Here is a 21680-nt window from a genome sequence, read left to right as displayed (position 1 = left end):
ACTTTAAACCAAAAATAGGGCATTTTTTGACAATTAAGGGTTAAAAAATAGTTAAAATACACAGAAAAATCAAGTTCTAACATGCACCCTATCTTCTCTTAGTTTCTAATGGGAGGGAAGTTCTGCACTAAATTTATTAAAACACATAGGGGTTTAAATATATTTGAAAATACAAGAACATTTTTAGCTGTTTCACACAAAACAAACACATACATCTTGAACAAAATTGGGAGTTGATAGTCACAAATGAAACAATTAATTTCATGATACATTAATGTTCATAAAGTGCTACATTTATGAATATAATAACACACAAGCCTTTCAAATAGCAAAAACTGTCATACAATCTTATTTAGTGCATGTTTGGCCCTTTTCATTATGTATATGTAGAGTGCACACATATGTTTTTTGTGTATTTGCTCCGTTTTTTAATGTTTTATTTTACGAGTTTATAATTTTTTTATCAAAAAATATTACCTAAATTTCGTAATATTTTATAAATTTAACGTCTTGTAAGAAATTTGAAACATCTTATAAACTTACCAAAAACCCTCTTGAAATGATGACCAAGTTAACTTTACTGTACATTTTTATTTTTGATTACCTTTAAATATCCACAAAGCGTGAAATGTCTAATTTGGTCTTGTGTTGCATAATTGACTACGTGGATATGTCATTGGATTCGTAATATCAATAATTGAGTATACAACCTCAGATGATGGTGAACTTTTAAAATTAATCTCATGTTGTGTGATTTTGGTATAAGTCAATGAGTATAGTAGATAAAATAGATGAAAAATAATTATAATGGGATTAAAAATTTTTGAAAAAATGGAACAAACGATGTAAATTATTATATTGTAATTAAAAAAAATATTTTTGATATGTTCAGTCACACGGCTAAACAAATATAGAGTTGTCAATGGCAAAATCACTTTGGGTATGATCAATATGTTTTATCTGACAAACGAACAGTTTAAGAAATTATTTGACAAATCAAAGGACATTATTTGACTCCTTTATTTTATTTTTTTTAATTAAAGCACTTAAAATTCATCTATTTATCTATCTACACTATTTAAAAGGAATTTTTTGTATCGAATCAAATTTTAAATATCATTTAACTCATTCATTTTTTTTTATTAAATTGGCTATAATAATTTAATATTTTCAAATAAATTTAACTAAATACACCTCAGGTTTTCTCGATTTCGATGTTTTAATTTATTGTGTGATTGATAATTAATTTATTAATAAAAATAGCAATTATTTATAATATTTAAATATTTTAAAACACAAATGGATGGGGATGAGGCGGAGAGGTAGTTTCAAATAAAAGAAAAGAAAAGAAAAAATATACAAAAGCACATTGCGTTAATTCCCCTCTCTCTATCTCTCTCAAAGAAAATTGAGTCCAATATTTTCACAAATTAGAAAGAGAAATTCTCCTCTTGAAATTCTGAAATACGCAGTTACAGTTTTTTCTATCACTCTACAATTTCTTTTTAGTTCCTGCAATTCGTGGGTGTATTCATACGTATAGCAGTTTGAATCAGGGTTAGGGTTATTGAGCAGTAAATTTTGGGGAGTAGCTGCACGATGTACGCTGACAGAGTGGAGGCTCAGGCTAATAGGTCGATTAAGGAGCGTCTTAACGGTAATTCAGCCGTCGATTCCGGTCGGAGGAGGCCTATCTCCGGCAAGAGGTAAACTTGATTTTCGCCTACAAACTTTTTTATGTGTGCTTGGTGATGTGAATAATTTTCGCAGAGGTTTGTTTGTGCGCACAAGTTAGATGAACTAACGTTTCCTGGTGATTCTTACAAGAAAGTAGCTTTTTCCTTCTAATTTTTTATCCGAGGCTTCTTTAGGTTTTAGGTTTTAAGTTCATATTTATTGATTAAGTCTTGTTAGTTTCTTGGGAGTATGATTTTTTATTTCCTGGATGCTTTGAAGTTAAGGGTGGCAGCAAATTTTGATTTGTGAAATGTTACTTACGAATTTAATTGAAAACACATGGTGTTGTTTCTTACTGGGGTTGATACAAAATTTTGTGAAATGCACGGTTTTAGATTCTCTTGATTTCAGATAGAAGGTTTGGGGTTTCCAATGGCAGTGCAAACAACATACAGAATCTGGTAGTAATTTCATGTCCATAGATGACTTGGTACAGTTGTTATTTTATAAAGATTTGCTATTATGGCCAAAGGTGAGTGTGCAAGTATTTGTTCAATTGGATTAAGGAACATCGATTGTTCTTAGAAATTTCTAGGACTTTGGGCCTTGGGACAATCATGGGATCATTTGATACCCACCACACAGCAGGACCAGGATCCATGCAATTTGTTAGGAATTACACATGAAATATGGTACTTTTCTATATACACGAAGTATGGAAAGTCACAGTTGCGGTTTGTTTACCTAATTCAATTATTTTCATGCAGACGGAGGGAAGATGATGAAAAATGGCAACATGATCTTTTTGAGGGCAATGAACCTCAAATCTCAAGTATGCAGTGTTTCGAGTAAAGTTGTAGTAATAGTATTCTCGCATTTCTTGGGATTCTGTGCTATTACTATGTTATCTCAGCTGAGGTGGTTTAGACTTTATATTTATGGCCATTATAGATCGCAGAGTTGGCGTAAAGGATTTGCGTCTGAAGCTTCAAAGGAAGAGTATTGAACAAGCGACACAAAACGTAAGGGGCTCTGTTTCTGGAGGTGCAAGAGATCTGCGCGAGAAGCTCTCTGGAACACAGTACTCTCGTCCTATGGAGTCTGAGCCTCCGCCCTTGAGGCCTAAGTCTGCACCTGAAGCCAGTAAACCTCCTAGAAATAGTGTCATAGCTGAAGCTCCTGAACGAGAAGCAAAGAAGCTTGCTAGCACTGTAACCAAGAAAAAGACTCAAGAGGAGGTGAAAAACTACTAATGGCTTCTTTTCTGATACATTTCCTTTTTTCCTTTTAGTCCTCTCTCCAGTTTCCTCTCTTTATTCCAGTAAAGTGTTTATGCAGGTCGAATCCGTGAATAGTTTCCTGCAGTCCCTGGGTCTTGAGAAATATCTGATTACATTTCAGGCTGAAGAAGTATGCTGTTTCATTCTTTTGATGATTTTTGAGTTGCCAGGATGTTCATATATAAACACTATTTGCTGCAAATGGCAGGTTGATATGACAGCCTTAATACACATGGGTGATGAAGATCTTAAAGCCTTGGGAATTCCAATGGTGAGTACCGTGTTGGGCTCTTAAATATAATGAATTTGGCTTTATTGTTTGTAAGTTGTAACTTTCATGTCTTCATCCTTTAGCTTCTAATTATGAGTTGAGGATTTAGTTCTTTCGTTAATTGTTGGTTACTTCTTGTATTTTAGGGGGGAAAAAATTAATGTAAAAAGATGGTTCATGAAAATTAATGGAAGAGGAATCTGAAGTTTAGTCCTTAGACGTGTAATGATGTTTTTCTTTAGCATTATTCATTCCTGTTTGGATTCCACCATGAGACCAATGCAAAGGCTTTTTTGTTTTGGCTGGAGTTGTCCATCTATGACTACAACAAACATTGATATGTTTCCTTCTGTCTTTTCCAAGACTCATAATCCAGTTGAACCTAGCTGCTCATGATGTTCGATCTCAGCTTTCAGAATTTCACGGCTAATCGAGCCTTGTTCTTAAAGTAATCGAACCCGGGATAATGGTATATCTCCTTTTATTATATGTATAATCACCTTAATCAATCTTGTTTATGCATATTTTTTGAATTTCCTCGAATCACATCTTATACCCGAAAGTGACCCAATGATACATTCCCCACGTCAACTTAACTTAAGAAATTTTCATCCAGTGGTTATATCGGGTCAACTACAGTTGTCCTACACTTCCAGTCGGCTGCGACCAATACTAAGTAATGCTCCATGAGTTCCAAATAAAGATAATTGATGTCAAATGGAAAAGATTGATGCACTCATGCAATTTTGCTGCACTGTATTTCTTAAAAAAAAGTATTTGTTAGTATGGTGTAGAAGCAGATAAGGGTTTTTGTCTTGTCCAGTAGATTTAAATAATTTCGTGAAGTAGTAATCAAATCAAAATGCATATCCTAGTGGGATGACAGTTTATTGAAATCAAAAGCAAGACTGCAAGAGAACAGGATTCAGATGGCACTTCCCATAGGAAAAGGTTGCAAGTTTCCCTTTTCCGATGCAGACTGAAAATTTTGTTTTTCAGTGCGTGAGTGTTGGTTGTCCTTACTCAAGCTGGATAAAGTAGAGTCTTAGCAGGTATTATAGGCCTTCTGTTCAGAAGGAAAGGCCTTAACATGAAGTAGAAGTTTGGGGTTTGGAGAGAATGTCTGAGAAAGGGAGCTACAATTGTGGCTTGTCTCCTCAGAAAACTGAATTTTCAAACATCATTTTGCAGATACCTGTTTACATAGTTGATTTTTATTCGTTTAAGTAGTGCATGCTTCTTGTCCCAGACTCATTTAGTGAAAGAGTTGTACTCAGGTTTGGCTCTTTTTTGCTTAGGTGACATGAACTTTAAGATATTAAATAGCTTATGTCCCTTTATCTTTCTTTGATCTTTATTGATTCCCGAGGGAGAACACCAAATCAATTTCTCTTGTACTTTGGGTTATGTTGTGAGGTTGGTGGGTATGCGATGCTTTACAATTTAATTAGGGATTTATGATGATTTTCCTCTTAAATGAAACAACAGGCACATATATAGTGTTGCATACCTAAATGGTCGTCTTAAACCATGACTGTTTTTCACATAAATTTATTGATTTAATTTTCCAAATATGATAACAAAGTGGGTAGTGGTTGGTAGCTGTTCCTTGGTTGTGCCCGAAAATGATTAGTTACTGGGAGATGCATGTTTTTCTTTTCAGATCCTTTTTCTCTTTGTATGTTTTAATCCATGGTATATTTTGTATATAGATTTTGTGACTTTGGTGTGATGATTCAATTTTGGTTAAGGGCTGATTCAGGTAGTTGAACAAGTTGATCTTGACCATTTTAATTCTTGTCTGGACCCCGGAGAAAATTATGAATAAATGGTTATGGGTGTAAAAAGTTACAGTGCTATTATGATTATCATTATCATCATCATTATTATAGTAGGAACAGCAGTGGTAATAAAGATATAGATTTGCAAGAAGATATGTGGAAAGAATGTCCTGGTCAAGTCATAGTTTCAAACTTTCAGAGTCTCAAACCATAGATATGATTAAAACATGGTAAAATAGCTAATATATTCAGGGAAGAAATTGATCCTGAGTTGCATGGATTTATGTACTGTTTCTTCTTTTTTGATGGCTCTACATCTGGAACATGCTTTGAAATCTAGACATGACCATTATCCCTGTTTATTTTATTAGACCTAATCCTGGCCACAGGTTTGTCTATTGCTGCCGTATTCTGAGCCTAAGTTGAATACATACTTCCATTGTGAAACTCTCACCCCCAGCCGTTAATGCTATCTTATCTTCACAGTTTGCCACTTATTCCTCAGGGTCCAAGAAAGAAGATACTTCTGGCGCTGGAATCAAAAGTTTAATAGGTGAGCGCGTAGGGCATTTCTCCTTGGAGAATCGGAGCATATATATATTGTTGATCATTCCCCAGACTCAGCAGGATTAATTTTGGATCGTATAGCTTTTCTGGGGTAGTTTCAAGTTGTTGAACAGCAGAAAATAGCTTCAATGAGCTTATCATGGGTTGTAATCCGAACATAGGTCGGTGGACGGTTGAAGGGCTTTAGGATCTGCTTTCATGAATCTGTTGCTTTATCTTGTCAACTTGTTTTCTATATTCATCCTAAAGCAGGTCTTGAGTGTGTACCTGAATTACTCTTTGTCTGCTCAGATTGAAGATTTTGGTAATGGTAGTGGTAGTGGTGTGATAAATCAGTAATGCGACAAACGCTCTATCATTTCATTGAAAGTGTTTGGTGGGAGCACTTGCAACTGTGCTGCTTCAGTTATATTTATTTATATACTGTCCAAAAAAGGAACACGATCTTGTTTCATTAGTGTATATGAGATGAACTAAAATAATAACTAATTCGACGCATGTCCTTAAAAATATGTATTTATTTATATATTATCCCAAAAAGGAACACGATTTTGTTTCATTTGTTTGAGTTTTCATTTTCAATTTTATGTGGAAAATATGTATTTCTAATTCTGTATAGATATGTGTGAATTTTGAGAATATATTTTATTAGTTAATGAAATTGTGTTTTGTATTCGATTTTGTTTTAGCTTTACTTGTGGTTTTAAGAATTGAAATTTGAATATGAAAATACAAACAAACATGCTCGATGATTGATAATCCTATTGTCTTTTAATTTCTTATTTGAATATTAGTGGTAATTGTACAAAAGCTAAAATATGAAATAAAGAAACAAGCTTCATAAAAATAGAAAACTTAAAACATAAAAAGAAGAAAAGATAAGAGACTTCTTATCCAATGCTTTAGTAGCACTGCAGAAAAATAGGATAAAATATTCGAATAAAATTTTGGAAGGGGTTAAATACACAATAAAAGAAAATGATTGATAATGTAATATCGATATTGGAATATAAAAGAACTACAAACAAAGACATGAGATCAGAAAAAAATCAAATGAATAATTAAAAAAAGGAATAATTACATTATCTTTCCCTGATGTGTGGTGTAGTTACATATAATTTTTTTTATAGTTTGAGAAATTATATCTAATATTTCTAAAATTTATTTTTGTTAATAAATAAGTCTCCCCATTTGTTAAAATTCATTGAATTTGCTGATATTAATCGAAAAAATTGAATGAAAATTAATATTTACCCTCGATTGATTTATTACTTTCTAATTACAGGTCAAATAATTTTTTCGAACTAAACTACCCTTATAATGGTGGAAATATATCTGCTCATATAAATTAAAGCATGAAGACATATGAGAGAATTTGATCTTAAAAGGATTATTTGACATGCAACAAGTTAGTAATAAGTTAATTCGGGATAAATATAGATTTCTTTGTATTTTTTTGTTAATATTAACAAATTCGATAAATTTTGATAACTAATGAAAAACTTATTTATTAGACAGAAACAAATATCAAGGATATTAAATGTAATATCTTAAACTATAAAGTATTTATGTGTAATTATAACAAACGTCGGACAAAGAAAGTGTAATTATCCCTTAAAAAAAACAAAAGAAACTAGATACACATGCTGTAAAGTTATTGGTCAGCCACTTTTTTTGACTTTTCAAGCATCAAGAGCAAGAGACAAAGGCATTACTGCTCACTCTCTTCAATCAACTCTTGGGATGTAATGAATATTGCCGGGAAAGACTAATGCACGTTATCTTGTTTCACATAGATAATATATATATTAAATTATTTTGTTATTTTTGAAATGAGAAGTGTGAGTAAGTGAATATGGGAAGAATCACCACATGCATGCGCTTGCCCGTCCCATCCTAGTTCAGGTACGTATAGTTATATATTTTTTGAGAAAATTACTTTAAATTTTTTATTTATCACGTTTTAGACTCTTAGATGACCAAGTAATGGCGGTTGAGGAAAATCCTCCTCACTGGCCTATTTTTTTGGCTTCTGCTGATGAAGAGTTTGGTATTAGTTTGATGAGGAGTCCGATTTTGTATTGCTAGGTAAAAAGTCCGAATTTCTCAAACAACCGAGCTGCTCCTCTACAAATAGCCTCAAACCCCTATGCATTTTCACAGACAAATTATTCGAGCCTCTTCTATCTGCTCCACTTACATTTTTTCTCCTTTCTCTTCTGAGTGTTCTTCTGTTTGTTGTTTCAAGCTCTCTATCAAGAGTGCGCGTGTAAGAGAGTTATAGCTATGTTAATCTTGGGGAAAGAACGGCTTATACTATCTGCACTGTGATAGTACCGAAATTTCACTTTCAAGGCAGGTGATTTGTTCACGACACAGTCTTTAATTTTCCAACAAATATGTCTTGTGCTTGCTTGTCAAATAATTTTCATCTCATCTTATTGTATTTGCGTGCGTGGATTATATTATTTTGTTGTAGAGAAAATTAAAAAAAAACAAAAAATAGTTTCTTAAAATCCAAAAAGATGTCACATGAGCTATGGTTATTATATATATATATATATATAATTCATTTAATATTCTTTCCGCTTCACATCATTTACTATCTATATCTTACATCCACCAACTTACTAGAAAAAAAAATTTCGTATCAACCAAACTCGTTTCTTCTGAAATTTTTATCATTAAAACAGTATGAAATGAGATGAAATTACAAACAATACCATGTGGTGGACTTAATTCATTCAATATATATAGTGCAAAGGAAAAAGGTAAATATGTATATACACGTACAGCTCCAAAATAACATACTTTTGAGGACAAAGGAAAACTTGAAGACGAGTAAAGACTTTTGGGTGGGGCAGACAAACAGTGGAGGAGAGGAAGGTGAATGGTCAAGACCATAACCAGCCCTCCTTCTCTCTCTCTCATCATCCACTCATTATCAATTCATTTCAGTTCCATCCCCCGCTCTTTCTCTCTCTTCAGCTCTTGACGAGTCATAGTTGCTGAAAGATATTTCGTCTTTGTGGAGCTCTGAGTGTTAGCTCTGATCCCAGTTCTTGGTGAGGAAAAATGGCTGTAAGTACGCCCTTTTTCTTTAATGCTTGTCAGAAAACAAATGGCAGCTTTGTGGGCTTTTGTCTCCCCCCCCTATCTGGAAATTCATGTTCTAAGCTGACCATTGTGTGATTGTTTTTCCATTTTTCTTTTTGTCTATGCTAGAAAGTTTGTGTTTTACTGACTTGTTAGCTCTGCAAATGCTGTTCTTACATCTTTTACTGATTCCCTTTGTGTATTTTTACTGTTTTTTGGTGGGCTTTTTTCAGTTCAGTTTAATGTTTGGGATACTTTACCTTTTGTGGGTGAGGAAGATTGCACTCCACCTTATGTATGTATACGTTCTTCTGCAAGTTTAGGGGGACAGTATTTTGGATTTTTCTGGTTTTAAGTGAAAAAGCAAATGAACATGTTTGTATGAAGAAGTAAGTGTAAACAGTGAAGATCCTACTATATTGAAACCAATGGGAGTACTTGGCTTGTCTGGAATTACAAGTATCAAATCCTGTGCAATGTCAAGAGGGGTTTGGTTTGGATCCTTACCAGTCAATTCCAGTTAGAATGATCCACAGACAACTTTCTGTTTTTGATCTTTGGCAGCTTATTACATATTCTTTGAAATAATACTATGCGAGGGCTGTTGGATTTTGGTTCTATATGACCCCAACGTTTTGAGTTCCTTAAAGTTACTAGACGGCACAGCCTGGTATTTTGAACTCTATGTTGTGTTTTTTATTCTTGTTTTCCCCTTTGATTGCGTACCTGTGGAATGTAGTCCTCATATGCATTCTGCTTATTCAAGTATAGGTTCCAGAAATACGGTATGTAATTGTATCTCGGTTCTTGGGCATGCAATAAATGGAAACATTGTCTAGTTTCTTGAGTTGCTGATGAAGTTCACCTCTGATATGAATGGCAAAACATCATATTTCCGGCTATGAGGTTTAATGGTGTCGAGTGATGAAGTAATCTTCTTGCGTCCAAACACCATATTATCATATCCTACTACCTCAACACTGTACTCTGAGAAGCTTAAAAACTTGCTCTTTTCATGTCCCACTTGGATCTAATACTGAAGGGAGTAACACTTGTTTTTCTTGTCAATGCAGCATGGTAATGTGCCAAAATACGGCAGCTGGGAAAATGAAAATGTTCCGTACACCGTTTACTTTGATAAGGCAAGAAAAAAAAGAAGTGGGAACATGGCGAATCCAAGTGATCCCGAGGAAAATACAGGCATGCTCCCTAACAATAATCCTTCACCTGTTGCCCCTGCTGGTCCAGCACAATCTAGTACTAGACTGGAGCAACCATTTGGAAAGGAAGCAGTTACACCAACACCTGAACATAGAGTGAGCAAGGAAGATGGTGATTTTCAGCAGGTTAGTAGTCCTTCTCAGGGAGAAAATACAGGTCAGAGAACTGCAAGTAGTGGTGGTCGGGTACAGAGGCCAGCTCCAGCTGCAAGACCTAGTGCAGGATCTGAGCAGGGCTTTGAGCGATCACCACTCCATCCACATTACCAGGCAAAAGTTATCGGGAGAGTCAGTGGTTCTCCTGCCCGGGAAGGGAAGAACAATGATAGCAGTCATGGTACTCCTGGAAGATCCCGGCTGAGGCCAACCACTCGAGGAGATGAAAGTGTAAGCTTTTGACCCTCTTGTTTATCAGTCTGATCTCAGCTAGATTTTCCACGTTTGAGTGTTTGAATCTAATGCATATGATAGGCTTTGTAGAAGCACCTTTTCCTCTCGGTTTCCTATTAACTAGATTAAGTTATGCTAAGGCTATTAGAAAACTGCAAAACAGATTGTGAAACGTTTGCAAGAAAAAAGAAGAAAATTAAACTCAAGATACGTCTGCAAGATACGTCTGCACGAAAACATAAGGCTCCGCACTCCAATAAAGGCCTTATGATTTCTCATAGGATATATGAACCATAACAATCACTTTTACCGGCTGCAACCTCCTCCTGACTGATCACATTGCAAATGGCAGCCTGATGAAGGTCCCACTATTCCAAGATTTGGCGAATGGGACGAAAATGATCCCCAGGCTGCCGAAAATTTCTCTCACATTTTTGACAAAGTACGGGAGGAAAGGAACTCTGGGGCTGGAAACATATCGGGTACTCCAAAGCATCCATCTATCTCAACACAAGGTCAACGAGCCAACCAACCTAAGGTTGGTCTATCAATGTACTGCTTGATCTTAGAACAACATCTTTCTCCAGGCTCATCTCGTCTCTCTTCTCATTCAATGCAGAGATGCTGTTTCCCTTGGTGGTAGAACGGGACGACATCACTTTTCCTATGAGAGTTTGAACTTTGTCAAGAATGTAAATAGCTCTAAAGGGCTATTCTATCCAGAGATGGTGCATTAATTATATAGTAATGTGCTTGGGACCACAAACGTGGTTTGCTGCTTCATCATCATCATCATCTCTGTCTAGTTGCCTCTTCTTGACTTCCACTCTTTCTTCAACTTGTAGTTTGGATGAAACACAGAGATTGCCTGTGCTAGATTCTTTTATTTTTATGTACGGTACTGCTTTTTACTACATGTTACATGCAGCTGCCCAATTTTTCTCTTGTTCTTTTTCTGCTTGCCTTGGGTAGAAATGGGTTTATTTTGATTTTGCACTCTACCCCTATGATAACGGGATTCAAATTAAGTTTTTTATTTCATATTATGTAACATCTTCTATTAATATGTTCATGCGCTGCCTGTAATCCTTCCCTTTTTATTTGCAAAATTACGAATAACCCCTCTCAGTGTCGAATATTTGAGTACTATTTTCTAATCATATTATCAAATACCATGATAAAAACAAAATATGCAACATCTGGGAAAGTCGACAAACATGAAGTTGATCTCTTGTTTGAAATGAGACTGAAAATACAAGCAAAGTCCTCAGATATACCGGAAAGGAAAGGCTTAAAGTTACAAGAATGCAAACAAAGGCAGGAATACCATTTAAACAGCGAAAAGAGAAAGATAAGGCAGCAGAAGAGCAAAGATGTTGGTCGGGAAGCTCGCATGATTATCAATTTATCACTGCTTATAGCATGTATATAGAAGGTAAACTATAGACGAGAAGCTCATCTTTTTGCAGGTTTCTTTCTCCACTCTGTGCGTCCCCTGTTAATTTCAGAACCATCGTTTGATATTCTCAATAAGTGCAGGAACTGAAGGTAGTCACTTTCATCTTTTGCAGCAGTTGGAGATCCATTAGTTCCATGAAGCTGTGAAACTGAGTCATTGAGGATCGGTTCAGGAGTGGTGAGGGAATCGACTACATCGTCATGCTGGCATTCACGCCTGTAATCTAATGTTATGGTCTGCAGCTCATAGCTGTCGATGATTTCTTGGGGCATGCTCTGTTAACAAATCAATTCTCTGTTAGCAACACCAAAGTCAAAGTGAACTTGTATGGCAAGAACTAAAAAGGTCACCAAGATGTACATGGATGGAGAAATATGATTAATTAAATGCAAAACTAGGTGTTCTTGTTGGATAGTAGAGTAATTTATCATTTCTGGTCTACTACTTTGCCTGATTTCTTTAATTCTTTCAAACACGGTATTGATCAGCAAATTTACAAGATAGCAACGATATTGATCAAACCCACCCATATAGAGCAAAGGATATATGTCTATATATACCAACTTTAGTGCATTAAAGATAATTAAAGATGGATGACTGAAGGACAACCAACCTCCAGAACCCATCCAATGTAGGTGACGTTGTTAACATGCTGGTTCATGTCAAGATCAGCTCGTCTTGGCTGCCAAAAATGAAACAGTTTAATTACTCCAAACAAGGGACTTGGATACTTTCACTGAAAGCAAGTCATCTTACCACTAGCCCAACTTTGTAGTATTCAGCTGGGTCATCTAGTTTAGATATTTTCTTCAGGCTAGCATTATTCTCTTCAGGAAATGCTAATCTGGCATCAACAAGAAATCAATGGTAAAAGCGATGACTATGATTAGTTTCTTGATACAAAATGGGGGCAGTATAGGGATGATAAATTAAGAGGTGCATAAAAACCAACTATACAAGCAACAGTAAACGTTGAGCTCAATCTAGAAGAATCATAGTATCATGCCAAGATAACACTTTATTATGCGTGGAAATGTCTCTTGATCTAGTTTTAGGTACAGCAGTAGCAGGTGCGGAGGTGAGATGTTGTGATAACATTAACGCAATCCACCTGATAATTGATAAAGTTACGGTTTCGCTCATACAAGATAACTTAGCAATTCCACATATCAATGTCCTCAAAGCATAATATACAAAACTTCAATCAGTGCTCACCTTCTTGATTAGGGTATCTCCAGTTTGGAAATTAATCAGCTAAATTTTATGTGCTAGCAAATCAATGCATTTATAGAGAGAAGGGGGAAGAGAAAGCAGGTGAACTTTCATAATTACATTGTGATTCAATTAATCAATGATAACAAATCCAGAAGAAATCAAATAAGAAAATTTTGAGTCTGCCCAATATTTGACTCCAATCATATTCTGAAAAGATAAATAAAATACCATTACAAACTGGTGAAAACAAGAAAGAACATTATTTCCATCCACTACTTCCATTGAAAATCTGAAATTACATGACCATTTTATAGTATCATTGTAGAGTCAGCAAATGAAGGAGTGAAAAACATTACCTAAGTTTTTTTGGGCAAAAAACTAGATATTCATCACGAACTTCATCCGTGACTTTCTGAAGCCGCCTGGTGTCTTGGTTCATCATCACCCACTTACTGCAATAAATTATGGTAGGTGGTGAAAATGGTAGATTGGAGGGAAATAACAACTCATCATTACTCTGGATTTATAATGGTCAGACAAGTCTTAAATGCAAAAGCTACCACCACCAGGAAAATAAGTGCTGAGCAGAGAAAATACTTTCATGGCATTGATTGGTAGGCTAACCAAGAGAGCGATTCTAACTTAACATTAGCCGATGTCAAATGTCACACAAATCTCGCACACCTATTGCCATTTTCATCCTCTTCAAGGCTCCACTTTAAATCTGGGAGCCAAGAGAGGTGTCAGCAATCAACTTCAATATCAACCACTGCGATTAAAGCGTCTCAAATTTTAGGTCTGTATCTATAATTGGGCTTCATGGGCTGACATGAAACAGAATGAGCTAGAATGGACGTAATACTTCCTTGTAACTTATCTTATGTTTTAGAGTGTGATCCTGCTCAACAAGAAATCTAAAAGAATTTCACCTAACCTGGTAGCCCTTCCAATGACTTCACCAGTTGCATAGTCTTTGAGAATCCAATCACGTCTGGTGCCGATCCTTCCTTCACTTTGGCACCAAGTCTCGATCTCAACCACATCACTCCTGTTTCATGATGCATATGCAACAAAGATAAGAATATAGTAACGTAAAATTTACATAATTAGAACACCAGTTCAAATTGTACTACCAGGCAGGGTATTTATAGATCTCGATGTGCATACGAGCAGTCACCCAAATAAGATGCATTTTTCTCATGGTAAGCGTAGTAGCAAAACCATCGGTCGAGAACCCAACACTTTGAGCATGGTTGCAACCAACCTCCTGCTTGAATTATTTTGGTAAGGGAAAGTAAAACACATGAGATACTAACCAGACATAAAAAAGAATTACTGCTTGACTAAAAAACCCCTCAAATTCAAGCCAAATCTAACATCATCAGCTCATCAGAAGATGCAAAACATAAAGAGTAAGGAGTAAAAGGAGATGAGGAAGACAGCAAATAAGAAGATGAAGCTCTGGAGAGAAATCGATAAAATCACCAAGAATTACTATGGCAGATAGACACATGAACAGAAAACAAAACAAGAAAAGAAGAACGAAACCAATTTGGGGACACAAATTTGTGAGAAAACTTGAATAAAAAAATTATTTCAAAGGTCAGAATGAGGCATCAACATTTTGACAAAGAAGAGCATTAAAACAGACTATAAAAGCAGTTTGTTCAACTATAAATGGAAGTAGATAAGTATGTTTAAAACACATATGACAATCTAGACAAACTTGGAGCAAGCAAACTTCGGACCACTCATATTCAAATTGCAATAAACAAGTGAAGGAACATATGCACAACATGATCCAAGACTCAAAGCAGAAAGACTAAATCAAAGCCCCATCCTTAAACCTCTTAAAGCTTTTTGATATGGATGGTCCATCTTTTCCAAAACCAAATCCGGGCAAAAGAGCATATTTATTCTTCAAATTTAAGACTTTGGGATAAAGTCTCTGAAAAAGAAAATTTACAAACCATTATTTTTCTCTCTTCATCTTATTTCAAATAAAAAGCCCAAAAAAAATTGAAAAATAGGGAAAATCTACCTACATTACCAAATTAATGGCGTACGCATCATAAAGCTGCAATCTTTTCACATAAACAAAGGCATGCATTAGCAAAATATACACATGAACTTCATAAATTTGCAATCTACAAAGCACCCAAAACTGGGTAAAAATAAGCTAACTTTACACACCAAATCAAGTAAACCAGTAAAGAATTCTGCAATTAACAAGAAACAAATACAGAATTACCATCAGAAAAAACAGAATTTATAAACTCGCAAAACAAACTCAACCACACAGACCTGCAATAGATTGGCTATGGTTTCAACAGTTGCAGTTTTGTTAATTCCAACCTCATAACACCTCACTATAAACTTCTCCTTATAAGACAAGCCGTCCTCAGTCAAGCTGCCAAGCCGAAGCCGGTCAGCCACGCTCGGCTGGTAGCTCGACTCCTGCGGCTTGCTTTTCGGCTCGCCCGTGGCCACCGATGCCACCCGCAGCAAGTTGCCCCTCCGAGTCCGGCTGCACCAAACGGTGGCGACCCTCCCCGTCGGCCGGCGAATCAAGCCGGAAAACCGGCAATTCCCTTGCCCTTGGTGCTCGCCCGCGGCGGCGTTGCATGCCGAAAATGCCCCTCCTCTCAGCAACATTGATTCAAATTTTTATCTGGGCTCAAAGCAATTTACAAAGAATTGCATGCCACAAAAGGAAAAAAGAATAAAAATACAGTGAGCGTGTGTTGTCCGTGTGGGTTCTTTTGTAGTGTGCGTCGATATGAACGAGGCACTCTCAGGGGTGGGGTGGGGGGTTAGGGGTGAGGGTGGGAGGCCATATGCGGCTACACATATGGGCTTGGTTTTATGGGGAAATTGCTACTACTACCAACTCGATAGCGCCGAAAAAGGCCCTTTTCTTTGGACTTTTGCAGGTGGGGTGGGGTTGTGTGGGTGTTTGGCAGTGGTAGATTGACTTCAGACCACAAGTAAATATGCAGATCTGAGAAGACAAGTGCATTATGTGTGTGTATGTGTGTGTGTTTTTTTTTTTTAAGTATAAGTGTTGATTATTATTAATTAAAATAAATTAATTATAATTTACAATTATTTACGTTCATATCCATATTTAATAATTGAAATAAATCAATTATAATTACAATAAACAACATCCCACGTATATGTTAGGATTCGTATAAATGATCTTTAAGATCATGGGGTCTTAATTTCGCCAACTGAATTATATCTCATTGGCAATATGTTTTCTTTCATTTTCAGATTGCTTTTTTAATATTTGTGAAGATAAGGAGAGAAAAATAAAAATAAATAAATATGTGTTAGAAATAGTGTGTATATTTGAATTTATTTTTAAAGATAATTTAAAATAGCGTAAAATAGGTGTTGTATGTTTAACTCTGTATTGAGAGGCAAAATTTATTGTTCATTATCAAATTATGTATCTTTTATATGTATATGTAATTGGATATATTTTTTTGTTGGTATGTTGCTTAATTTATATGTATAGTATTGTGTATATTTGGAAGATAAAAACTCGCCGTTCATTGTTATTGTCAAATTATGTCTATTTTATATGTATTTATAATTATATATATATTTTATTCAAATTTCAAAAAACTCAAAACCTATAAAAATACACAGTTAATTTCCTCTTTATTTTTTTTTATCAAAATATGCATTATTATTAATTTTATTTAATAAAATTGTCTATTTTTCTTTCTTAAATTTAAGTTGAAAATGTGTACTTCTAAATTTGTCTAGATTATTACGTGAGAATATGTTTTGATAATTTAATGAAATTATATTTTATATTAAATTGTCAAATTAATATATTTTGATATTCTCAATTAGAATTATGTTTAAATAAAAAATATTTATTTTTTTTAAAGATTAAAAATTAAAAATCTATACTATTATAAAAATAAAAAAAAAAGTCTTTTTAATGTTGCTTTTTTAGTTTCTCTTGAAATCATCTCTATTCTGATTATTGTGATTTATAATCTTTGAGAAGTCATGCGTGAATACCTAAATTAAATTATTGGGAGAAATGGTACTAGTAGTTGATTGAATTTTTAAATATTTTGAGCAATTACTAAACATTCTTCAGTTCTCATCCTCCATCTATGAACTTAGAAGTCAATTGTTTCTTGCTGAACAATTATTAATTTTTAGTTTAATTATTGAGAAAATTAAATAAGTTACAATTGTGTGGCTACTAAAATTAATTAAAGTTACTGATCTGCCAAACCTATTTATTTTTAAGTGAAATGGTATAAATTAAAGAATACAACAAAAGAATTTATTTAATACATGGTTAAAGTAAATTAGTGTAGACGCAGTCATAGCTCACCCTACTTATACCTGAACGACCTACTAAAGTTTTTACATTTTTTTTGAATAATTAATTATCTGCCGATATCTATCGATCTATCTATATTGTGAAAGAAAACCCATTTGCTGTACAAACTTTTGAATACCTAGATTTACCCTTTAATTAAAATGTATTGTACTATTATACTTCTTTTACTTAATGAAATTTACCTTTACCGAAAAAAATAGATTTACCCTTTAATTAATTTATTCAGTTTAAAAAATTGGTCATAATAGTAATGTTGATATTTTTTAATAAGATCATAATTATATTTTTTTCCATTCTCTCGATCAACTACTCTATGTTTCCTTCTCACCTTCTATGTGTTTTTCTTAAATTATTATTATTCACAGTATCTTTTTAATAAATTCACAATCACAGTTCATTTTTTTGGGTCTCGTACCTTACCCTACATTTATTTCTTTTCACAAACTTCTTTCTTTTTTCTTACCTTACATTACGTTTATATTCTTTCACATTTTTTGTCTTTTTGTTAATCTCATACCATAATTCTTTTATATATATGTTGGCGAGAACCACAAGCAACAACTCCTAGTAAAAATATAAACAAACTTTTAGACTTTTAATATGTTTGGATGTGTATTGTGATTTGTAAAATAAATTTCATAGTTTTCTTTAATATTGTAATATATAAATACTATCAACTTCAGAAACACTTAGAGCAAGATCGGAATATAGGAAAGAATTAAGTGGGAATGGGATTTGATTAAGATGATTTTTGGGTAATTTTAATTTATTTTTATGAGCCCTAGTAAGAATGATGTGCTAATTTATATAATGGTAGACACATTTTACACTGAAAATAAATGTATAGAAAAATTGGATTGGGAGATAGAGAATTTGTTTGCAACAAGGATTTCTTAATGCTAAATCACTATAAGATAACCGGTGTAGGAATAGGAGTTTATTACATAAAATGCGATTCCTAAAAGGATTGGTTAGTGCTAAATTAGTATAAGATAATCCGTGTAGGAATAGGTACGCATTCTTGCCCCGCGCCAAACGCTCCCTCTTCTCCCAACTACACCTCAATCCCACCCCCAATTTCAGAGATTTTTGTTTTTGTCCTGGTTTCGTCTCCAAATCCTGACGATTAAAACCCTAATTTTGAAGAAATGGGGAGTAGCGGGGGCAGCGATGTGGAGGCGGGGTTCGCGAAGCTACAAGGTGAAGACTTCGAATACTATATGCAGACCTATTCTATAATTCTCGGCCGCAATTCAAAGAAATCTTCGGTGGATGTAGACCTCTCCTCTCTTGGCGGCGGGATGAACATCAGCCGCCACCACGCCCGCATTTTCTACGACTTTCAACGGCGTCGTTTCGCTCTCGAGGTGCTCGGCAAGAACGGCTGCTTTGTCGAGGGCGTCCTCCACCTCCCTGGCAACCCCCCGGTGAAGCTCGATTCGCAGGACCTTTTACAAATTGGTGACAAAGAATTCTACTTTTTGTTGCCTGTTAGGAGCATTCTCGGCGGGCCAATTGGTCCTAGGCATCACGTGAGTAATTATCAGATGGGTGGTTCTGCTCATCAGTATCATCATGCTGCTCAGAGTCAGCAGCAGCATCATTTGGGGTTGCCTCCACCCCCGGCCCCCGGTGGCGGAACGGTGGGGTATGGGAAGAAGGGAAGAACCAGAGGGGAATATTATGAGGATGAGTATAATGAGGATGATGGCGGGGAGGATGGGTCGTCGGGAGCGAAGAAAATGAGGAGGGGCGATGGGGTTGATGGCTCGGGTAGTGGTGGTTATGGGTATGGTTCTGGTGGGAAAGCAGGGGCCTCAGGGCAAATGGGTGAGTTTTTTACTTCTGGTAGATGCATAGCTCCTAATGAGAAATTTCCATGTGTCTGATTCCTAGTTTATTAGATCATTCATCCTTAGAGTGCTGCATTGTACAAATATCTTAAAGTTTTGTTATCCCATTATATGGAGTATGATTGCTATTCTGACAGTTTGTATCTCATTGACAAAAGTTACTAATACTGAAAGATGCGTTATCCCGTGATACATGTGTTGGTGATAGTCACATATAAGTTGACATGCTAAAGCTGATCATGATTGGTTTTAGTTGATGTTGTTAAATCGGAGAAATCATGTTGAGGTTGTAGGTGCTGTGTGGTGGGAAACTTCCAAATTTTTAACCAGTTCTTCTTCTGGCATCCCTCTTGCATTTGGTAAAGCTTTATGTTGTTAATCGTTTTGACAACAAAGAAGAGGACCTCAGCTTGGTTAAGTAACTGAATTTAACTGTAGCTGAAAACTGGCTGGGATTTAGTATACAATTTTTTAGTCTGTAGATGTTTTTTTTTGGACACCAGATTTGAGGTATTGGATTGGGTTATCTGTTGATCCGTGAAGATAGAAGTTTGATGAATCTTCCCTATCCTATCTGTTGTGCTCTTCACATGGTTTTGATCTGATTTGTAGAAAAAAAGGGTGATGCAAGATCACGTGCAGACAGGGAAGCTGACAACCAGCAGCTCCTTCAGTTAGAGGAAAAGGATGTCGTATCATCAGTAGCAACAGTGCTGTCTGATTTATGTGGTCCCGGAGAATGGATGCCCATGGAGAAACTTCATTCCGAGGTACCTTTTTGCATATAAACGTTAAAATGCTCCTCCAATTTTCAGTTATCCGTAAATCATGATTGTAGTTCAATATTGGTCTTTCCCCCCTGTACAGCAACTAGATAGTTGATGCTGTATGATCTCGTGTGCTGATGTAGTAACTTCATACTTATATAGCATAACACATTTTACCAAACTCCCATTCTTTCTACATCACTAAAATAGTTATTGATGCATATGGACAGACCTTAGGCGAAAGTATAGGCATTACATGTTCTCCAATTCTCTTGACATGCATTGAGTAGATTTTTAGTATTATGCGAAGCCCGTTAATTGTGAATCTACGTTTCAACATTGAAGTGGTATGTTTTATGCTGGTTAAAGCTGACTTGAATCCTGATCTTTTCTATGTTTCTGCTTCAGGAAGGGATTGATAGAGTTGTTCTTTTCATTTTTATTCATATGCACAAGCGTCCTCATGTATAGATTTGTAGGATCGTGAGTTACTGGTGGGTGTAAGAAAAGAAATGAAGGTGGAGATGAACTGAAGTAAGAATATTCCATGAAGACTTAAACCTTGGCAAGGAATGGAGTTACATATATCTTTATATGTCTTAATATCTAACTTCTAATAGCATTTTAAGAATGGAGTTGCTTCTCTCTTGGTTTGACTCTGAAACTTGTTCCAGACATGGGTTAAGTGATTGATCACTAGAATGTACAAAATTGAGTTCCTTATGAAGTTTGCTCTGCTGCAAACAAGCTTTTAAGTTGTATAGGACGTTATCAGATCAGTTGATTACATTTAATTATGTCATTTCTTGTGCGTTTTGGCCTTTGCAACTTACTTTGTCCTTTCTTCTTATTCTCTCATTGGTTCGACAGTAGAACGCCATGACTTTATCATTAGGAGAGTCCTTGTATGTTTTGACATCTTAACCTTGTATGTTTTGTCAAATTTGTCTCTCTTTGAAGTGAAACAGTCCTTTAATGTTAATGATGGTGATTGTTTTTATACCACTTATATATGCAGTGATGTTGATCGCATTTTGCCTTTCTTAGAATGGTGGTAACCTTTTTAGTTTGCCCAATTCACTACATGCCAAGCCTGGGTCATATTAAGTAACACTTCATGTGCTATTATCTTGAAGAGCCATGCATTATTTTGGCTTTCAAACTTCTACCATTCCCTAATGATATGTTTGTGCAGCTGGTGGAACAGTTCGGCAATATCTGGCATCATAGTCGTGTGAGGAGGTACCTGGCGTCTGAGGATTATTCTAGCCCAGAAGCCAAGGGAAAACCGTGGTATGGATTGCTTATGTTGTTGAGGAAATATCCAGAGCACTTTGTTATCAACACAAGATCAAAGGGACGGGTTGCGTTGGAGTTTGTTTCTCTCGTCTCGCTACTGTCGTGAGAACTTCTAAATATCCTCAGAAATGTAAAATATAACTATCTGGACCATGATAAAACTAATATTATAACTCTAATATTGCAGTTGCTGTTTTTAAAATCATGGTGGTGACTTGTAATCCTGTTCCGTATTCTTATATGTCTACTTCGACTCACCTAAGCGTCTTGCTGCTTTTTTTATGTCTCTTGTTTCACCTGGGGTATTCGTTCTTGCAACCCCCAAGGTGTCATGTGTAGGTAGGCCACCGATGTTTTCAGGTCTAGAGTTCAGATTTATTGCAGTGAATACACACTTGTAATGTTTGAGCATGGAATTTTTGGTAATTGT

General features: G+C 35.4%; 4 protein-coding genes across 4 annotated transcripts; 3 read left to right on the top strand and 1 right to left on the bottom strand.

Moving 5' to 3' along the window:
* Window positions 1-1347: 1347 nt before the first annotated feature.
* LOC105170562 (uncharacterized) lies at window positions 1348-5968 on the top strand. The gene is made up of 6 exons (XM_011091372.3): window positions 1348-1706; window positions 2445-2509; window positions 2629-2915; window positions 3016-3087; window positions 3166-3228; window positions 5515-5968. The coding sequence occupies exons 1-6, from the start codon at window positions 1600-1602 to the stop codon at window positions 5557-5559; spliced, it is 639 nt and encodes a 212-aa protein (XP_011089674.1). The 5' UTR covers window positions 1348-1599; the 3' UTR covers window positions 5560-5968.
* A 3475-nt stretch (window positions 5969-9443) lies between these two features.
* LOC105170560 (RPM1-interacting protein 4) lies at window positions 9444-11232 on the top strand. The gene is made up of 4 exons (XM_020696690.2): window positions 9444-9601; window positions 9746-10279; window positions 10635-10820; window positions 10902-11232. The coding sequence occupies exons 1-4, from the start codon at window positions 9584-9586 to the stop codon at window positions 10923-10925; spliced, it is 762 nt and encodes a 253-aa protein (XP_020552349.1). The 5' UTR covers window positions 9444-9583; the 3' UTR covers window positions 10926-11232.
* A 264-nt stretch (window positions 11233-11496) lies between these two features.
* On the bottom strand, window positions 11497-15877 carry FATA (fatA acyl-ACP thioesterase). The gene is made up of 7 exons (XM_011091371.3): window positions 15261-15877; window positions 14090-14223; window positions 13891-14004; window positions 13313-13408; window positions 12498-12585; window positions 12355-12423; window positions 11497-12016 (listed from the first exon to the last, which is right to left on the bottom strand). The coding sequence occupies exons 1-7, from the start codon at window positions 15609-15611 to the stop codon at window positions 11738-11740; spliced, it is 1131 nt and encodes a 376-aa protein (XP_011089673.1). The 5' UTR covers window positions 15612-15877; the 3' UTR covers window positions 11497-11737.
* Window positions 15878-18315: 2438 nt separating this feature from the next.
* Window positions 18316-21507, top strand: FHA2 (SMAD/FHA domain-containing protein). The gene is made up of 3 exons (XM_011091366.3): window positions 18316-19161; window positions 19797-19954; window positions 21147-21507. Exons 1-3 carry the CDS (start codon window positions 18480-18482, stop codon window positions 21354-21356), a joined length of 1050 nt encoding a protein of 349 aa, XP_011089668.1. The 5' UTR covers window positions 18316-18479; the 3' UTR covers window positions 21357-21507.
* Window positions 21508-21680: the final 173 nt, after the last annotated feature.

Source organism: Sesamum indicum, linkage group LG9, assembly GCF_026168435.1.
Source record: "Sesamum indicum cultivar Baizhima isolate 11 linkage group LG9, ASM2616843v1, whole genome shotgun sequence".
Taxonomy (NCBI): Eukaryota; Viridiplantae; Streptophyta; class Magnoliopsida; order Lamiales; family Pedaliaceae; genus Sesamum; species Sesamum indicum.
Note: the sequence above shows the minus strand (reverse complement) of the source record. Positions and strands in the feature narration are given on the sequence as shown.